We start from the raw sequence: 18,960 nt of genomic DNA, 5'->3' as shown, positions 1-18,960 counted from the left end.
GCGCAGGGAGGAGTACACACACTCTAATGCAGGCTTTTCCAACGAGTAAGCTATGTGAGCCACTGGTAGTTCTCCAGCTACCTGTAAGTAGCTCGCCTGTGTGCAGCCCAGCCTACTACATTTGAAGCTTTTTTAGGTCGAGGGACCATCCGGTCTGCATCCCTCTCCCTCACTACCTCACTCTTTCACTACCTCACTCTTTCACTACCTCACTCTTTCACTACCTCACTCTTTCACTACCTCACTCTTTCACTACCTCACTCTTTCACTACCTCACTCTTTCACTACCTCACTCTTTCACTACCTCACTCTTTCACTACCTCACTCTTTCACTACCTCACTCTTTCACTACCTCACTCTCACTACCTCACTCTCACTACCTCACTCTCACTACCTCACTCTCACTACCTCACTCTCACTACCTCACTCTCACTACCTCACTCTCACTACCTCACTCTCACTACCTCACTCTCACTACCTCACTCTCACTACCTCACTCTCACTACCTCACTCTCACTACCTCACTCTCACTACCTCACTCTCACTACCTCACTCTCACTACCTCACTCTCACTACCTCACTACCTCACTCTCACTACCTCACTCTCACTACCTCACTCTCACTACCTCACTCTCACTACCTCACTCTCACTACCTCACTCTCACTACCTCACTCTCACTACCTCACTCTCACTACCTCACTCTCACTACCTCACTCTCACTACCTCACTCTCACTACCTCACTCTCACTACCTCACTCTCACTACCTCACTCTCACTACCTCACTCTCACTACCTCACTCTCACTACCTCACTCTCACTACCTCACTCTCACTACCTCACTCTCACTACCTCACTCTCACTACCTCACTCTCACTACCTCACTCTCACTACCTCACTCTCACTACCTCACTCTCACTACCTCACTCTCACTACCTCACTCTCACTACCTCACTCTCACTACCTCACTCTCACTACCTCACTCTCACTACCTCACTCTCACTACCTCACTCTCACTACCTCACTCTCACTACCTCACTCTCACTACCTCACTCTCACTACCTCACTCTCACTACCTCACTCTCACTACCTCACTCTCACTACCTCACTCTCACTACCTCACTCTCACTACCTCACTCTCACTACCTCACTCTCTCACTACCTCACTCTCTCACTACCTCACTCTCTCACTACCTCACTCTCACTACCTCACTCTCTCACTACCTCACTCTCTCACTACCTCACTCTCTCACTACCTCACTCTCTCACTACCTCACTCTCTCACTACCTCACTCTCTCACTACCTCACTCTCTCACTACCTCACTCTCTCACTACCTCACTCTCTCACTACCTCACTCTCTCACTACCTCACTCTCTCACTACCTCACTCTCTCACTACCTCACTCTCTCACTACCTCACTCTCTCACTACCTCACTCTCTCACTACCTCACTCTCTCACTACCTCACTCTCTCACTACCTCACTCTCTCACTACCTCACTCTCTCACTACCTCACTCTCTCACTACCTCACTCTCTCACTACCTCACTCTCTCACTACCTCACTCTCTCACTACCTCACTCTCTCACTACCTCACTCTCTCACTACCTCACTCTCTCACTACCTCACTCTCTCACTACCTCACTCTCTCACTACCTCACTCTCTCACTACCTCACTCTCTCACTACCTCACTCTCTCACTACCTCACTCTCTCACTACCTCACTCTCTCACTACCTCACTCTCTCACTACCTCACTCTCTCACTACCTCACTCTCTCACTACCTCACTCTCTCACTACCTCACTCTCTCACTACCTCACTCTCTCACTACCTCACTCTCTCACTACCTCACTCTCTCACTACCTCACTCTCTCACTACCTCACTCTCTCACTACCTCACTCTCTCACTACCTCACTCTCTCACTACCTCACTCTCTCACTACCTCACTCTCTCACTACCTCACTCTCTCACTACCTCACTCTCTCACTACCTCACTCTCTCACTACCTCACTCTCTCACTACCTCACTCTCTCACTACCTCACTCTCTCACTACCTCACTCTCTCACTACCTCACTCTCTCACTACCTCACTCTCACACTACCTCACTCTCACACTACCTCACTCTCACACTACCTCACTCTCACACTACCTCACTCTCACACTACCTCACTCTCACACTACCTCACTCTCACACTACCTCACTCTCACACTACCTCACTCTCACACTACCTCACTCTCACACTACCTCACTCTCACACTACCTCACTCTCACACTACCTCACTCTCACACTACCTCACTCTCACACTACCTCACTCTCACACTACCTCACTCTCACACTACCTCACTCTCACACTACCTCACTCTCTCACTACCTCACTCTCACTACCTCACTCTCACTACCTCACTCTCACTACCTCACTCTCACTACCTCACTCTCACTACCTCACTCTCACTACCTCACTCTCACTACCTCACTCTCACTACCTCACTCTCACTACCTCACTCTCACTACCTCACTCTCACTACCTCACTCTCACTACCTCACTCTCACTACCTCACTCTCACTACCTCACTCTCACTACCTCACTCTCACTACCTCACTCTCACTACCTCACTCTCACTACCTCACTCTCACTACCTCACTCTCACTACCTCACTCTCACTACCTCACTCTCACTACCTCACTCTCACTACCTCACTCTCACTACCTCACTCTCACTACCTCACTCTCACTACCTCACTCTCACTACCTCACTCTCACTACCTCACTCTCACTACCTCACTCTCACTACCTCACTCTCACTACCTCACTCTCACTACCTCACTCTCACTACCTCACTCTCACTACCTCACTCTCTCTACCTCACTCTCTCTACCTCACTCTCTCTACCTCACTCTCTCTACCTCACTCTCTCTACCTCACTCTCTCTACCTCACTCTCTCTACCTCACTCTCTCTACCTCACTCTCTCTACCTCACTCTCTCTACCTCACTCTCTCTACCTCACTCTCTCTACCTCACTCTCTCTACCTCACTCTCTCTACCTCACTCTCTCTCTACCTCACTCTCTCTCTACCTCACTCTCTCTCTACCTCACTCTCTCTCTACCTCACTCTCTCTCTACCTCACTCTCTCACTACCTCACTCTCTCACTACCTCACTCTCTCACTACCTCACTCTCTCACTACCTCACTCTCTCACTACCTCACTCTCTCACTACCTCACTCTCTCACTACCTCACTCTCTCACTACCTCACTCTCTCACTACCTCACTCTCTCACTACCTCACTCTCTCACTACCTCACTCTCTCACTACCTCACTCTCTCACTACCTCACTCTCTCACTACCTCACTCTCTCACTACCTCACTCTCTCACTACCTCACTCTCTCACTACCTCACTCTCTCACTACCTCACTCTCTCACTACCTCACTCTCTCACTACCTCACTCTCTCACTACCTCACTCTCTCACTACCTCACTCTCTCACTACCTCACTCTCTCACTACCTCACTCTCTCACTACCTCACTCTCTCACTACCTCACTCTCTCACTACCTCACTCTCTCACTACCTCACTCTCTCACTACCTCACTCTCTCACTACCTCACTCTCTCACTACCTCACTCTCTCACTACCTCACTCTCTCACTACCTCACTCTCTCACTACCTCACTCTCTCACTACCTCACTCTCTCACTACCTCACTCTCTCACTACCTCACTCTCTCACTACCTCACTCTCTCACTACCTCACTCTCTCACTACCTCACTCTCTCACTACCTCACTCTCTCACTACCTCACTCTCTCACTACCTCACTCTCTCACTACCTCACTCTCTCACTACCTCACTCTCTCACTACCTCACTCTCTCACTACCTCACTCTCTCACTACCTCACTCTCTCACTACCTCACTCTCTCACTACCTCACTCTCTCACTACCTCACTCTCTCACTACCTCACTCTCTCACTACCTCACTCTCTCACTACCTCACTCTCTCACTACCTCACTCTCTCACTGCTAATGCAATAGGTATCACATATGCAAAATAAAAGCTAATGCCAATAGAAATGACAATGCCATTTATTTAGGGATACAAAAATAATAAAAAAATAATGAGCAATACCAATAGCTCTACCTATAATATTGCCGAGACCATTGCATTGTAAATGCTTGTTTTTAGGTTGAGCCTAGGCAGTACTTGCGCTACAAGGCATGCTGTATTCAGGTATGGACGTGAAGCTCTGATCATTTTTCGCCCATGTTTTTAATTGGCTCCCATCACTGTCCTTTGTAAACAGTGGCTTTTCATTGGACAATAGGCTTAGTAGTCCCTCCTAAGTACCGCCTTGTCTCATCTTGTAACCTCCCATAAGGCCTGGCCCTTTTACGTGCGTTGTTACTCGGTAGGCTTTAATGACTGCCTCCGAGCACTAGTTTGTTTAGTGACTTTTTACTGCCTACTGTTGCAGGCAGGACATGCTCTCAACTGTTTTAGGTTTCTTTAACCAGTGCGTGCTTTTCTTTAACCAGTGCACACCTTTCTTTATGCTTCCCTTGCCTTAATGTTTTTTATTTTAAAGCACCGCAATGTTGCAAGCATGGGGTGCTTTTACAAAAACATTTGTCAACTTGACAAATGTTTTTTGTTTTTTTTCCTCTGTTTTTGTAAAAGGGCCCCATACTGCTCTTTCTCTTTAATGGCGGCCGTGCACCTTTCTTTAGACGTGGGTCCCCCGCCCTTCAAAAAAACACTGGAAGAGTGAAAGTTATTTGCTAAGCTCCCTTATGTGGTTTAACACCGCTTTGACTTCAAGGCCTGAGTTGTGTTTCTCATCCACTATTCATCAGGACTCCATTTCTGCTGAGCAGGGGCTTTCTCAAAATTAGTTTCTAAGGAGCCCAAGTTTCCACTAATACAGTTATGGTGCCAATAGTCCGTTTGTTTCACTTAACATACAACCGTCACTGTTTTATACAATGAATGACTTTAAAGCGCTTTGCACGCCAAACAGCAGAAAGTGCTTCTGTTGTCTTGATACTGTCACTTTGATTCTTTAAGCACCTTCCTGTGGTCTTATGGGTTTTTGCCCTTTACAGGATGAATGGTGCATGCCAATCTCAAAAGTACCAGTTCTGTATGTGGTTTACTCATCCCCAGTAGTACTTCTTTGTAGATTCAGATGGCTGTCCCAGAGATGTGCCGTTTACTTTGTTCCTTTTGTATTTATATGAACTTCTATGACTTGGAACAAGCTAAAAACCAAAAGAACAATACACAATAGCGGTGTGGGGGGGTTTGTAATTCAAAGGCATTGACCACTCGAACTGGGGAGAACTGGATGTTACAAGAGCAGGGTCTAGAAAATTATGTAATATTGCACAGTGACCGATATGGCTATTGGAGAGGAGGTGGGAAAACAGGGTAGTCGTAGCCAGGACTGAGTATATATTAGTTTATTGGTGGGCACAGTGTTCTATCATAACGTCTATGTTGCTGTTCATGATTTGTAATTTTTTTTTTTAGACTTTTATGGAATTGATTAGATGTGATTGACTGGTTTGTGAGTGGGGAATGCGTTCCTAATAGTGGATTTTATTGTTAAGAATATTCACTCTCTAGTTTCCTCCTACTTCATGGAAATTCTACTTTTTGGGGGGATTCAAACCTGAGGTGGTTGGTTTGCATGAAGCATTTATGGGAATGTTTGTGTATAGAAACAGACTTTTTTTTATCTTTGCAATTAACCTTGTTTTCCTTATTGAGACACAAGCTGGTATTCTAGTCATGAAGGTCAGTGGAACTCTTCCAGAAGGAAATGTAATCTACTTTAACAATATATGCCACCTCTATTTGCATAGTAGCACACAGACCTCGTTCAGGTCCATGGTGAGAACTTCCTTTCATGGTCCTTTCATTTTCGTCCAGTGCTGTAGAATCTACCTACCCACTGTAAAAGGAAAAAGCCAGGACATTACAATTGGATAACACAGTGTGTATTCCTAGTTTATAGGTTATTCGCCATTTTTAACACCTACCACTGTCATTGGCAGAACTTGATGAAGACCAACAAGCTCCATTTATAATAAAAGAATTGCAGGGGCACTTTGCCAAGCAAATTAAGTGGTGAAGGTTTGACTTGCATGCGAGGTTACTTCTCTGTGTGCATAGCTCTTAGACTTCTTTGCCCCCATTATCAGCGAACAGGGACATTGCCACCTATGGGCTAGAAGTTTGACCGTTAATGTAATTCTAACCTTTTACCTACTTATTCACTAATATTCTCATTGCTTGTTCTTTCATCTCAGGATGTTTATTTCATCTATTTGTAAGAGTACCACACTTTTTTTTATTTTGATTTGAATGCAGTGCTTGGTATTGTGAAGGGGATTGGACAGTGAGTGCCCTTTTTTTTTTTTTGGTCTCCATCTCCGTCCCACAGAAGCTCATTTGATTTGGTGGGTTAAAGTGCTCTTTCCTGAAATGCAATCACTTTTCTTTAGCTCACACGGGTCGTGGCTTTAGCAGTGAAACTGTTCCAAGCCAGCTATTTCCCAGATTTCATGAGGTTGTCCCACATTTCTTCCACCACAGTGCAGTCTTCCCTTTTCCTTTTTTTGTTTTAAAGCAGTCCTCCATTTCATTTCTCCTTTCACGTTATGAGCATAATGTCCAACTTTGTAGACTTTTGCTTCTGCTATTCCTGTCTCTGATGGTCTGTGGGTTTTTCCCATCCCTTTAGCGGATCCTTTTGTATTTTTTTTTTCCTCCCTGCAGTTATTTACAATGGTCTGGATTTTGATCTGTTGGCTTACATGCCATCTTAAGTCTGCTTGTGGAGGAATGATTGACAGGAAAATACTCATAACCAATTATTTGTGTTTAAATCGGTTTGAGTATTTTCAAAGAGAAGGTAAAGAGTTTGTAGAACTGTAGTGGAAGCAATTTGAGCCAGGTATTTTACAAGACTCCATGGTTAATGCTTGTCTTAATTCTGATATATCTACAGAAGCATTGCTTCACTTTGAGCTGGGGAGGATCGTCAAGGCGCAATTCAGGGATGTTATTGCCTGCTAGATTCTCTTCTCCCTGGAATGATCCTCCTTTTTGATTTTCCCAGTTTATGCCCAGGCTCATTGGAGGCGGCTAGTCTTTGTGAGTAGAGTTCCCACCTTATTTATCTTGTAGTAAGAGCTGCTTCATTTTAAGGAGGTATCTTTTGGCTCTATGTAATCTTTGAGCTTTTAGTTGGCCCTTGACTATATAGCCTTTTGTCTTTGGATTGTCCTAATTGTTTTTTTTTTTTTGTCCTGTTCAGAAAACCTTATATCTGCTGAATGCTTATTTTCAAGCAACCTAGCCTCCCTGACACACAATCTCAATAGCTTTGCTTACTCAACAAATCTTCCTTTTGAATGCAACCCATATAGTTTGCAGTGACAGTTGAGGAGGGGTTGAGACCAAAATATTCCCTAATTTCCACCTCTATGGCAGATCTATGTACAGAGTCTCTGTAGACCCCAGCGGAAGGCAGCTGTCTTTACCCACCCCACCCCACCCCAGTTGTAGGGAGTGTGTGATGAAACAGTCTGTGGCAATATCTGGTGTGTACATGGGAATAGAAATGGTCCTTTGCGTCTGGGTTCAGGAAACGCCATGCTCCTACACGCTCCAGTTCAAATATCTCTGTATTGAGGTGTACAAACATTCCTCCTATGCCTGTGTATACATGCTTTTTTTTTTTTTGTATTCATTTTGAGGCCTCAGGCAAGGAGGAGGTCACTTCCTACTATTTCCTGTTTTATATCATACAACTTGTTGTTAAAGGTTTTGCGCAGGCTGAAGTCATGCGCTGTTTGGGGCATGGAAGTTTAACCGTGTTATGTGGGACCTTGATGCAACGCACTTTGCTTTCCCTGGTAATATAATATTCTTGCCCTCAGCTGAAGCCCTGAATTGCTGACAATATTATGAGCGTCGTGTGTATGTTTGATCCTTTTTAAGCTGGTGGGTTTATTGGAAAAATGTAATTTTCCCTACTTGATAAATAGTTTCTGATCAGGCACCTGTGAGTAAAGCCCCATCACACTTTGATACCAGTTTAAGAGAACAAACATATACTTAGTCATTGGGATGTTTCAATACATAGAGGCTCATGCCCCATTTGGATTTGTTTGCAGGGTTTGCTACATTGTTCGCTTCCTCCCTTCAAACAAGTACATTTAAAAAGGCCAATAGGGCCAATCCAGGTATCTCTACCTAATTTGTTCAGGTGTAAAACATTTGGACCTCACACAGGGAAGGCTTCTCTTTAGGACTTAGTGAGAGGTGACCTCACTGTTCCAACACAAGTGCCTTAATACCCTCTATGGTACCTTTCTGCACAGCCTGTCCTCTTGGCCCGGCGGAGTTCTCCCAGTAGTTGATGGTAAATATAATTAGGGTGCTGGGTCCTGTGTTTTTCCCCACACCCTCCTCCAATGCCCCACTTGCCCTTTGGTTCCTTGATCTCTGCTCCAAAGCGCATGTTCTTTAGGTGAGAGATGTCTGCTTTGGCCTATCTTATGGGATCTGGGGAAAACAATAGCCAGTCAGGCTGAGGCTCATGGTGGCCTGGAATGGCTTTTTAAATGGCGGATGTTTCATTGGTGTCAAGAGGGAGGCCCTAGAGCGGTTAGGCTTCCGTCAAAGAACCTATTAAACAATGCTTCCCATTGCATTGAAAAATAAAACTTTGAAATGATGAATTGGTGTCTGGTGTGGTGGTCATGTAGAAAATCTTTTTAAGGACAAATGTCTTTGGGTTTCCGCAGGCTGAGTGTGAGAGGTTTTAATACGACTGAATTGGGCAGTTCTCGTCTATTAGGTCTCCCTTTTCTCTGCTGAGCTTCATTAAGGATTTATTGTCATCAAAGAAGTGAACTCCTGCCGATATCTGCTGAAAAGGGATGGAGTCACTACTACTCTTTGAGCGCAGTCAAGCCTGGTAAGAGGGGTGTCTGCATTGCTGCAGATGGTTTGAAGTTGATCATGAGTTAAAAAAAAAAATTGGTTTTCAACACCACAATCCTCTGATTTGAATGTTGTTGCACCAGCTACTATTTTCAAGATCATCTTGCTTCCCTTAACTCAGATTCTTTCCTTTAATGCTTGGACCCATACTAAGTCCCTGGTTTTCTGTGCATGCATCAGTACCAAGTTGCAGATCTTTCTGTCTAGTTCAGAGCCCCAAAGTTTTCGCGCATTTCCTGTAGTCCTCTTGAGTTCAGTTATTATCGAATTAATTTTGGTGACAATCTCACCCAGGAACCATTTCATGTAGTCGTTGGAGATGGGAGTGACCTAACCTGTCCGGGTTTGGTTGTGCTGCTTACCTCTTGGACAGAACCACCTCAATGAGACCCCTGTGAGCACTTGTCCACTGCTGCAGTACAGCTTGCCACACACCATCTTGAACTAGATAGTGGGGGAGTCATGAGACATATGTTACTGAGGTGAGAAGAGAGCCAGGACGACCACCAATCTATAGCGTAGTGTGACACAGCACTGTCTGTACTGTGACACGACACTGTCTGATGTTTGGAGATTGACCAGGCGAAAATAGTCGTAGAAGAAACTGTGTGCTGCCCAGGTTCAAAGGGCGGTGCCTGACAGAACAAGGGAGATATGCAGATCACAGCAAACCCAACTAGAGAAGTGGTGCAGAAAGCCCCTTTTGGGGGTGTACCTGGGCTGCGCTCCAGTGATCCGATGTAGGAGGCTGGCTTAGTATATGGGGCACCCTTGTGAAGCAACTTGCACTTATCCAGACAACCCTTATGGTGATTTTAGTGGTCTTAGATAAACATAGAAAGCTCTCTAAGTGGTAGCTGTGGAGAGCAGCCTTCAGGCTTAGTCCAGAAAAAGTGTTAAGCATCTTGTTTTACCAGAACTAATCATGTAGTGTAGGTTAAACGAAAAAGAAACATACAGTGTAGTTATGCAAATAGGGATATTTATTATACACACTCACTAACACATTGGTATATCTCCTACCCTGAGAGATCAACACAATACACACAATATTTGAATTGTAAACAGGTAAGTACAGTGGTCTCCAGGGGAGACCAAACCATATACTAAAGAAGTGGAATCCAAACTGCGACGTAAGTGAAGCGAAGTGACGTCGGAAACCTCCGTAGACCACAATGGAGGATTTCAGTAAAGATGCCGCTGACAAGGAAGGTGGGAGAGTCAAGTGGAGTCCAAGGATGGATTCTTGAAGAGAAGTACCTGAAAGCAGAGGGGACAGTCTATGCCACGTGGAAGTGACCAGGGGGCACGATAGACCAATGACTTAAGATGCAGGAGTGATGACCTTGCTGTTGCAGCTGTGAGGACCAGACGATACTGTGGAAGACCAGGAGCCGTTCACGAGCAAGCCAATGTTGGAGGTCGAGAACCAGGGTGTTCTGTTACCAACTGGAGCACCAACAAGCCTTGACAGCAGCAACAGACGTGGTAAACTAAAAAGGAGCAATGTTGGGACCTGCAAGGTCCAAGGGACTCATCAATTGCAGGAGAGTCAGAGCAGGCCCCGAACAAGCAGGGGAGCCCACTTAAGCCAAAGAATAACCTCATGAGAACCCACAGGCCGAAGGCACAGGAGTTGCAAGAGGACCACGAGCAGCTCACCAAAGATGCAGGCCCACGGTGCAGAGAATGCGGTGAGGACGAAGATCTTGTCCAAAAGATGCTGGAGGCTGAAGCTTCTTGTAGCCTGAAGATCTCTGGAGTACAGTGCCAACAAGCTTTGGCAATGGCAAGCACACACTGTGCACAGGGGTTCTGTTCCATCGGTTGCGACAAGGGACACTGGCCTCAAACTTGCTGAGGACGGGTCAGGCCTCTAGGGAGTTGCAAAACGACCACCACCACCACCACCTGTGTTGCTGATCCTGTCGGAGTCCTTGGTACATCAGGAGCAGGAGACCGGTCTGCTTCAGTGCGGTGCCTGCAGATGCAGGGGAATGATGCCTTCACTTCAAGGAAGATTGCTTCAGGTGTCCTTGATGCTAACCGCCTGGAGAGGAACATGAATGAAGCACAGGCGATGACGAAGACTGGCAGAACAGCGATACCAGGATCAGCAGGAGCCCTCCTTGGTGCGGTCTCTGTTCCAGGCAAAGTCCAAGCTGCCCAGACGGTTGAGGTGGCTTAGAGTATGAATCTTGTCCCACGACTAATCTGAATAGCCACCCACCGGTAAGTCCTTTAAAACCTTAAAGGGGTTAGGACGACTCTGGGTTCAGTACCAGGGGAGGGACTGGACAGAGGCGAGGATACTCCCATGTCCTTTGTCCAGTTTCACGCCAGAGCATGAGGCAAGGGGCTCCCTCAACTGGCTCAAGCTAGAGTATGCTAGGAGGGCACCAAATGTCCCTTCAAAGAAGTCTGGCGCTGGCAAGCCACACCCCAGCCCAATAAAGTAAGTCCTGTCTGGAAGGTGGTCACACCTGTCTGGAAGGTGGTCACACCTCCCTGTGACAGGAAACCCATTTTTCTACCTTCCTCCTGCTCATACTCAGCAGCAGGAGGGCAGAATCATGTCTGGTAGGCAGCAGCGCTAGCTTGCTAGCAGACCCTGGAAGGCTTGTTTCTGAGAGTAGTGGGGGCTTCCTGGAGGAGCCCCTCAGTGCATGGAATCATACCTCCAACACCGGTAACGGTGATCCCAACATGTTTGATACCAAAAATGGCCAGGTTCAGCACAGCAAATATATAGTTAGCCAAAGCTAAATGACGCATGGCCACTATATGTATCAAAATAGCAGGATCCCAGTCAGACTAGTCATAAAACAGAATAACACATGTGGTGTGCTACAGTGACCAATGCTTCAAAAACCTGTAGACTAGTTATACTGAACATTTTCTGTCTTAAGCCGCTTATTCACACTGGAGCTACATTTCGCCCTTCGATAGGATCCCGTATCCTTGTGCATTACAATAATGATTTCATTTTCCCAGACAATCCCTCTCCCCAGCGGTCTTTTTAGGGCTGGGAAATGAAGATGTGCCATTAGAATAAGAATATAAAACTGTGGATAAGAGCAAAATGGGAAGAATGTTATAATCTCACTCATTATTAAATTAATGTAACCGACTATGTGAAGTGGGAGGCAGATTGTAAAGGTTAGTGTTGAAGATGGTAGTGTAGTTGGCTTCTTCATTTTCATAGTGACCTGTGTGGGTGCACAGTGGTTGTTGACATGCTGCTCCTGCCTTTCTTTAAGCTTATAGGATGGTGATTCAGCAACTTGGTGGTCGCCACAAAATGATTGGAGTTTATAGTAAACAAGAGCAGGTTGAATGAGGTCACTTTTTCAGGGGGAAGGGCTTGGGCACTGAAGTGATTATTTCATTCGAATCTGGGGGCCTGGCTCAATTAGTGTTAATAGAAAGGCAGAAAAGTACACAATCCTGTGGTAGAATAAATGGAAGCAAAGAATCAGGGCAGGAAAAGACAACTTTTTCCTGTTAGTTTGGTAGCTGATACCTTCCTTGTTCTGCTTCTGGAAAGCTTGCCTTTGGTCAGTGTGCCCTCCTTCTGACCTAGATTTATCATCTCCCTTCTGGGTGTAGAGTGAGACTATACAAAGCGTTGTGGTAGTTCATCTCTGAACTATTTTATCTCTTCTACTTCTGATGGTGTAACTTCAGACTATATATTGTTCCTAAATGATTCTTGTGTTCAGTAGTAACAACCTCGTTCTGTTTATTACTTCCCTAGCTTGTAGTAATCGGACCTGGTCTTCTGTCTTTGTTTGGACTCTTAAGTACTTACATTAAATCTGAATGGCCACTTCCTCTTTTTACAGAAGCTACATTATTAAAAAAAACTCATCTTTTGTTCTTTTACTTTGCAGAAAACAAGTTTTGTCTACAAAAGCTGAAGCAGAGAAGGATGGAGTAAAGGTCCCCACCACGCTAGCAGAATATTGCATCAAAACTAAAGTGCCTTCCCATGACAACAGTTCAGACTTGCTTTACGACGATTTATATGATGATGATATTGATGACGAAGATGAAGAGGCAGAAGATGCCGACTGTTATGATGACGATGATTCTGGGAATGAGGAATCGTGACCTACTTGGATGGGCCATTTTTCATCCTCACTTCCCCTTTATTACCCTGATGACTCAGGCCAAAAGGAGTAGCGATAATCTAGCGGCAGCCAACAAAACAAATATATATATGGGGGGGAACAAAAAACTTGTCTTCTGCTGTCTCCTGTTGTGTGGATCTCGATTGCTCCTTTTTATGGACCTCTTATGGAAAGAGAAAGAACCTCCACAGATTGTCCCTGAATTGTTGCATTCTTTAACCCTTCATCACTGTATTAAGATTTTTTTTTAAAGGAAAGACAAACACCCCCTTCTTTTAAGAAACAAAATGGCTAAAAAAAAAAAAAATAGTTAACACAAAAGTTTGTTTAGATTCTGTGAGGAAGTAAAACCTACGAATCCCACATCAAGGTGTTTAATGTATTTGTAAGCTGAGGCACACCATGGGCGCCGGATCCCAAGTCGTAAGTAATTTGTAGCATTAAAAAAAATGGGGAAATATGCCAAGGTTTAGCTGATAAAAAAAGTGATAGTGTGTGCACATTTGTTTCATTCTTTTTTTTTTTCTTTTTTTTTAATTTCTTTTTATCTTGTGGTGCATTTTTTTTTTTGTTTAAGGTGTGGGGTGAAAGTGATGAGCTACTGTGAGCTTGATGGAATGTTACTGAAAGGTACAGTATTCCAGTATCATTTGTCATTCACATATATGTATATCTATCTTTATAAATGGGAAGATATGTACATATATACCCCTTACATAAAACACATTTCTCTAGTTTGATGTCACAGGATAAAGTTGAGGCCCAGATGGTCTTGATTTGTTTTTTATGTTTTGAAATGATTGTGAATTTGAGCCCTGAAATAAACATTTAATATTTAACCTTTGATCTGTTGGACAATATTTTTTGTAACTTACTTTTGTATGTAAATGGACCATTTAGGTTTACAGTTGTATAGCACTGAATGCTGGCATTTTAGCGCTTACACCCCATTTTTGACTCCTACAAACCAAATCTTTGGGCTGTTTTACCACCTTAACACTCATCTACATTGAGCTAACACATCAGTACCATTACTAGTTTGAACACTGTTGGTCAGTGTCAGTCTTCTATGGTCTTGCTTGTTATCCACCTTTAATTTACTAATTTCATACCAGTTTCTTTTTCTTAAGCCATGCTACAGCAGATCTGATCCAATTGTCCAATTGTCCCCTCCCCCACACCACCCACCCAAATTCCAGATTTCCGAAATGTGTATCAAGCATTGGGTATTTCTGAAACACTTTAAAAAAAATGCTGAGTATCAAAATATTAAAATAACTCCCAACCACTACTTGTGCTGGAACTTCTACAAAATTGGGGGTAGGTTACTCTGTGGTCTGGGATCCTTAGTATTAGGACCATAAAATGCTGCAAGCAAAGTAACATTTATAGACCTTTACTTTTCTGATCTAACTCCTTGACAGGAGTCATCAAGCTAAATATAAAATATTTTTCTTTGCCATTCTCCACCTCGATACAATTCAAATAACTGATCAATGAATAAATCATCAACAAAGAAGAGAAAATTAGAAGAAACTGGTGTGTATATTCAAAAAAAGATTTAGTATTAAATACAAGATGGTTCATTTATACAGGGTACGTAAGAAATCGCAATGTAGCCAGAAGTGATAGTTGCATGAAATTGAATATCCTTCGTAGTTACAGTTGTGGACACCTTTTCACAAAAATGTCTGAGGCAGTTTGAAGAGTTATACAAAACTACCATTGTCTTCAATACATTGACATGGGGAATAGGTGTGACAGTCGACGTTTCGGTCTAATTATGGCTATGTCCGTTGGACCATCTTCAGGACCCTTATCATAAGGTAGGGATTCTGTTAAATACTTCAGAACCGCAATATTTTGGGAGACAAAACTTCATTGATCCCAGCGATATTGTGGATTTCCAAGACAAGGACCTAGTTGTTTTACGGGCGCTTGAGGTGAAGTATTTAACAGAATCCCTACCTTATGGTAAAGGTCTTTTTAATCCACATACTCAACGTCCTTAAGATGGTCTAACGGACATAGCCATAATTAGACGTTAACGTATACTTTCACACCTATTCCCCCATGTCAATGTATTTAAGCCAATGTTAGTTTTGTATAACTCTTCAAATTGCCTTAAAGACATTTATGTGAAAAGGTGTCCACAACTACGAAGGATATTGAAATTCATGTAACTATCACTTCTGGCTACATTGTGTTTTTTTTTATGCACCCTGTATAAATGAACCAGTTTGTATTTAATACTAAATCGTTTTTTTGAATACACACACCTGTGTTTATTTTTTCTTATTTGTTGATTTATTCATTGATCAGTTATTTGAATTGCATGAATAATCCAGATGTGAGTTACTTAAACAGAACTTACCTAAATCTAGCTAATCAATCATTGTTTAAATATTTCTGAATCCATCCTAGGCACAATTACCTGCCCATATTAAACTGCCTAAGCCGTCAAGGGTTTATTGGGTTCCCCTTTTTGAGTGATTTTCGATCTCCAGCGTCCTGTGATGCTTTTCAGCAACAGGATTTTGTTCCCCCACTGGAAACGGCTGGCTACCTTATGCACCAATGACGCTTCTTTTCATCCATAGCTCCAATGGATGCAACATCTGTAGCCATTGTGTTTCTCAATATTTCATCTTAAAGTTAACTTTTCTTCCATGTTGGTAACTGATTCTCATGCTTCCTGGATCTTGGCAACGAACATAATCCTGACCTATAACTTATTCCAAAAGATGCATCACAAAGCATTTTGAGAGAAAGGTGTGTTTTTTGAAAATTTTTATAAAGGGGTTTTTGAATGAGCAGTCGAATGACTCTTTAGGGCACGGAACAAATATTGGACTCGAAATTTGTTGAAGGTTGAGGTTTTCTACTGGCTAAGAGGGACACAAAAAACATAAGAACATCACGTCTCATCACAGCAGGAAAATAAAGATGGTCAGGCAGGAATGATAACTTCCTCATCGGAGGCAGTCCCAACTGGTTCGAGGCACTTCTAAAGAAGTTGAGACTTTTAAAATGGTGAGGCTGCAGTTCTTCGCTGCCTCCAAGTCTGAGATGTAAATATCAGTTACCACCTTTAGTACCGGGCAGCACATTCGCCATGCTTGCGACTTTGGCACCAGTACCCTCTTTGGCCTCTGCTGCTCAGTCTTCTATTTCTATCTGTCTGCAGCCATTTCAAAGTTTATTTTGAAGCCTGCTCCAGTGAGTTAAGAATTCAACTGAGCCTTTGTTTACTTTGCTCGGAGTTTATTTGGAGGCTCTTTTACGAGAACAGATTATTCCGTTTTCCAAGTGCAAATATGACGCGTAATTTTAAAGAAAACCCAGATACCCAATATTTCAGGAGTATTGTTCTAAATCATAATACTTAAATTATTTCAAACCCGCTAACACTTTGACTGTTCTAAATTCACTAATTAGATAGTTTTTGTGGAGTTTTTTTTTTAACCTCCTTTGAATTCAAAGCTAGCCTTTTGGCAGGTCTACATAATGCTAGTAGGTTGGCTATATCGCCATGAAACTGTTGATAACTGCAGGCCTGCTGAAGGGGCTCACTCAGCTGTTAGGAGGCCGTATAAACTTTGCATATTGTCATTTAAAAACAGCAGCTGAAATCTGATAAAATCCTATTTAATGATGTGTAATATAGATTAGGCTAACGAGCCATGGTGTAAATCCACATCTGCATCGCTGGTGTCACAAATGGCCTATTGGAAGAAATATTCGGATTTCCTCCTGCCTGTTTTCTCATCCTACTCTTGATGGTCTCATTATTCAGGCTTAGGCTGCCAGATTTAAACTACAGTTCTATTTAATGTAACAAATCCACAAAGCTTGATGCGTTATGACAAAAGCTATTTGCACCTGGGAGTCTGGCCGTCAGGTCTTCCAACGCTATCTTTCCTTTAGCCAAGTTTAATTTTTGTTTATGGGATCTAGCTTGAATGACTTTAAATCCCTGACAAAATATCCTAGTGGTACGTTTAAGGAACTTCTCCAAGATGGGATGAAAGCATCCAAAGTATTCAAACTGTTTTAGTCATAGTGCATGCAGTTGCTTCTTTTGGAGACCTGCCTGGATGCTCACCTCAGGCATTTCTAACTGATGTACTGTATGACTGCCAGAGGAGTTTTAGTAAAAAGGTGGACACTTATTTAGAATAATTCAAGCAGTCATGCCACTCCTAGGGCTTAGAGGCTTTCTTCTTATATAAAAGTTTCATAGGCATTTCAACCTCCTCCTCCTATATGGGAGACAATAACCTTCAAAGCAAACACAACTGCAGCTTTTTCAATCAACAAAAGGTTGTAGCTCAAAGTAGGTTGGGGGGCAAGGATTTTCTTCCTCTGTTAGCCATCAAGCCTCTTTGATTTGTATTGCTTTTATTCATCTGACACCTGCAGATGGTAGGCTGGTGCCATTTCTTAAGAAATGGCAGAAAATTACTAGAGATCAGTTGGTCTTGCAGAGTCTCAAGCAGGGATACAGTCTGTAATTACTCAAACCTCTACCCGTTCTTCTCATCCATCCCCTGCTCCCCATCTCAAAGTCTTTATTGAGATTTCAGCTCTGTTAGAGGTACCATAGAAGTTGTTTGCCTTTCTCAGAGAGGAAAAGATCTATTGGAGTTATAATTCCAATGAAGAGGCGAGGATTATGTATTTTGCTGAACAAGTCAAAGGTATCCTGGTTTTGCAGGAACAAGAATTAACGATGTCCTGGGAACTCCAGATGCATATTTACACATTCTGATAATCAAATCACACAACTTGTATGAGGTTCTCTGTTGGTATCTGTTTCCAATTCAAGATGTTGCATTTCAGTTTGTCCTCTGCACCAAGAGTAATGGTAATACAGGTAATGGCGGTCCTTGTAGAGCATTTCAGCAAGGCTTTATCAAGATCTATTAGGCTGAATGATAAAGTAGAGCTGCCCAGCTCTGGTGTCTGGTGGGAGGATCTTCTAACTGGGAAAGGGAAGACCTTAAGGTCCCACACCATCTACCCAAGGCAATGCCCTGTGGTTGAACCGGTCAGGGATATTAGCTTATGCTGTTCCGCCTCTCCCTCTCCTTCCATTTCTGGTTTAGAAACTCAGGCAGACATCACTCACACTGATTCTAGTGGCTCCCACGTGGGCTCGTCAACCAAGGTTCATCACATTACTAGAACTCTCAGTAGTTCCACACCAAAAACTGCACCTCACTTCCAGCCTTCTCACACAGAACCATGGCGAAATCAGACATCCAAACCCCAAGAAGCTCAACCTAGCTATCTAGATCCTGAAGTCAGAGTTTGGATACCTAAATCTACCACCAGATTGTTTGACAATCCTTAAAGAAGCAAGGAAACCTACCACTAGGGCATGTTATGCAGCAAAGTGGAAAAGGTTTGTTATTTATTGTAATAACAATAAAATACATCAGTTAGATTAATCTATTCTGAATATTATGTTCGAGGCATATGAGCTGCAGATTGTACACCGTGCATAGATGGCCATCTGGTGTTGGGCTCAGATGCTAGCACCTTGTTGTCTTGGAAGGAGTCTTTTGTAATCACGAGATAGGTGACTCCTCCCTTGGACGATAGTGCGCATGGGCATCGACTCCATCACCCGATTGTTTTTTTTTCCGGCATCGTTCAGATGTAATTCCTGTGCTCCGGTTCAGCACCAAATTCTCCAAACCTTTTCGACGCACAAACCATCATAAACTCAACGGTGTTGTTCTTGATCGCGTGATATCCGACGCGCTCTTCAAATATTCGATTCCGATCATCGGCGCGGGCCGCCGGGC

The 18,960-nt window shown here is 43.5% G+C and overlaps 1 protein-coding gene across 3 annotated transcripts in view; it reads left to right on the top strand.

Moving 5' to 3' along the window:
* The window catches only part of UBE2R2 (ubiquitin conjugating enzyme E2 R2), a 149,225-nt gene extending 135,239 nt beyond the window's left edge, over window positions 1–13,986 (top strand). For all 3 annotated transcript variants that reach the window (XM_085628841.1, XM_085628840.1, XM_085628849.1), the window contains one exon: window positions 12,908–13,986. In XM_085628841.1, coding sequence (XP_085484967.1) covers window positions 12,908–13,127 — 220 coding nt within the window. In that variant the 3' untranslated portion in view covers window positions 13,128–13,986. The remainder of the gene's footprint in view (window positions 1–12,907) is intronic.
* Window positions 13,987–18,960: the final 4,974 nt, after the last annotated feature.

Source organism: Triturus cristatus, chromosome 2_1 (genome assembly GCF_964204655.1).
Source record: "Triturus cristatus chromosome 2_1, aTriCri1.1, whole genome shotgun sequence".
NCBI classification, from domain to species: domain Eukaryota; kingdom Metazoa; phylum Chordata; class Amphibia; order Caudata; family Salamandridae; genus Triturus; species Triturus cristatus.
Note: the sequence above shows the minus strand (reverse complement) of the source record. Positions and strands in the feature narration are given on the sequence as shown.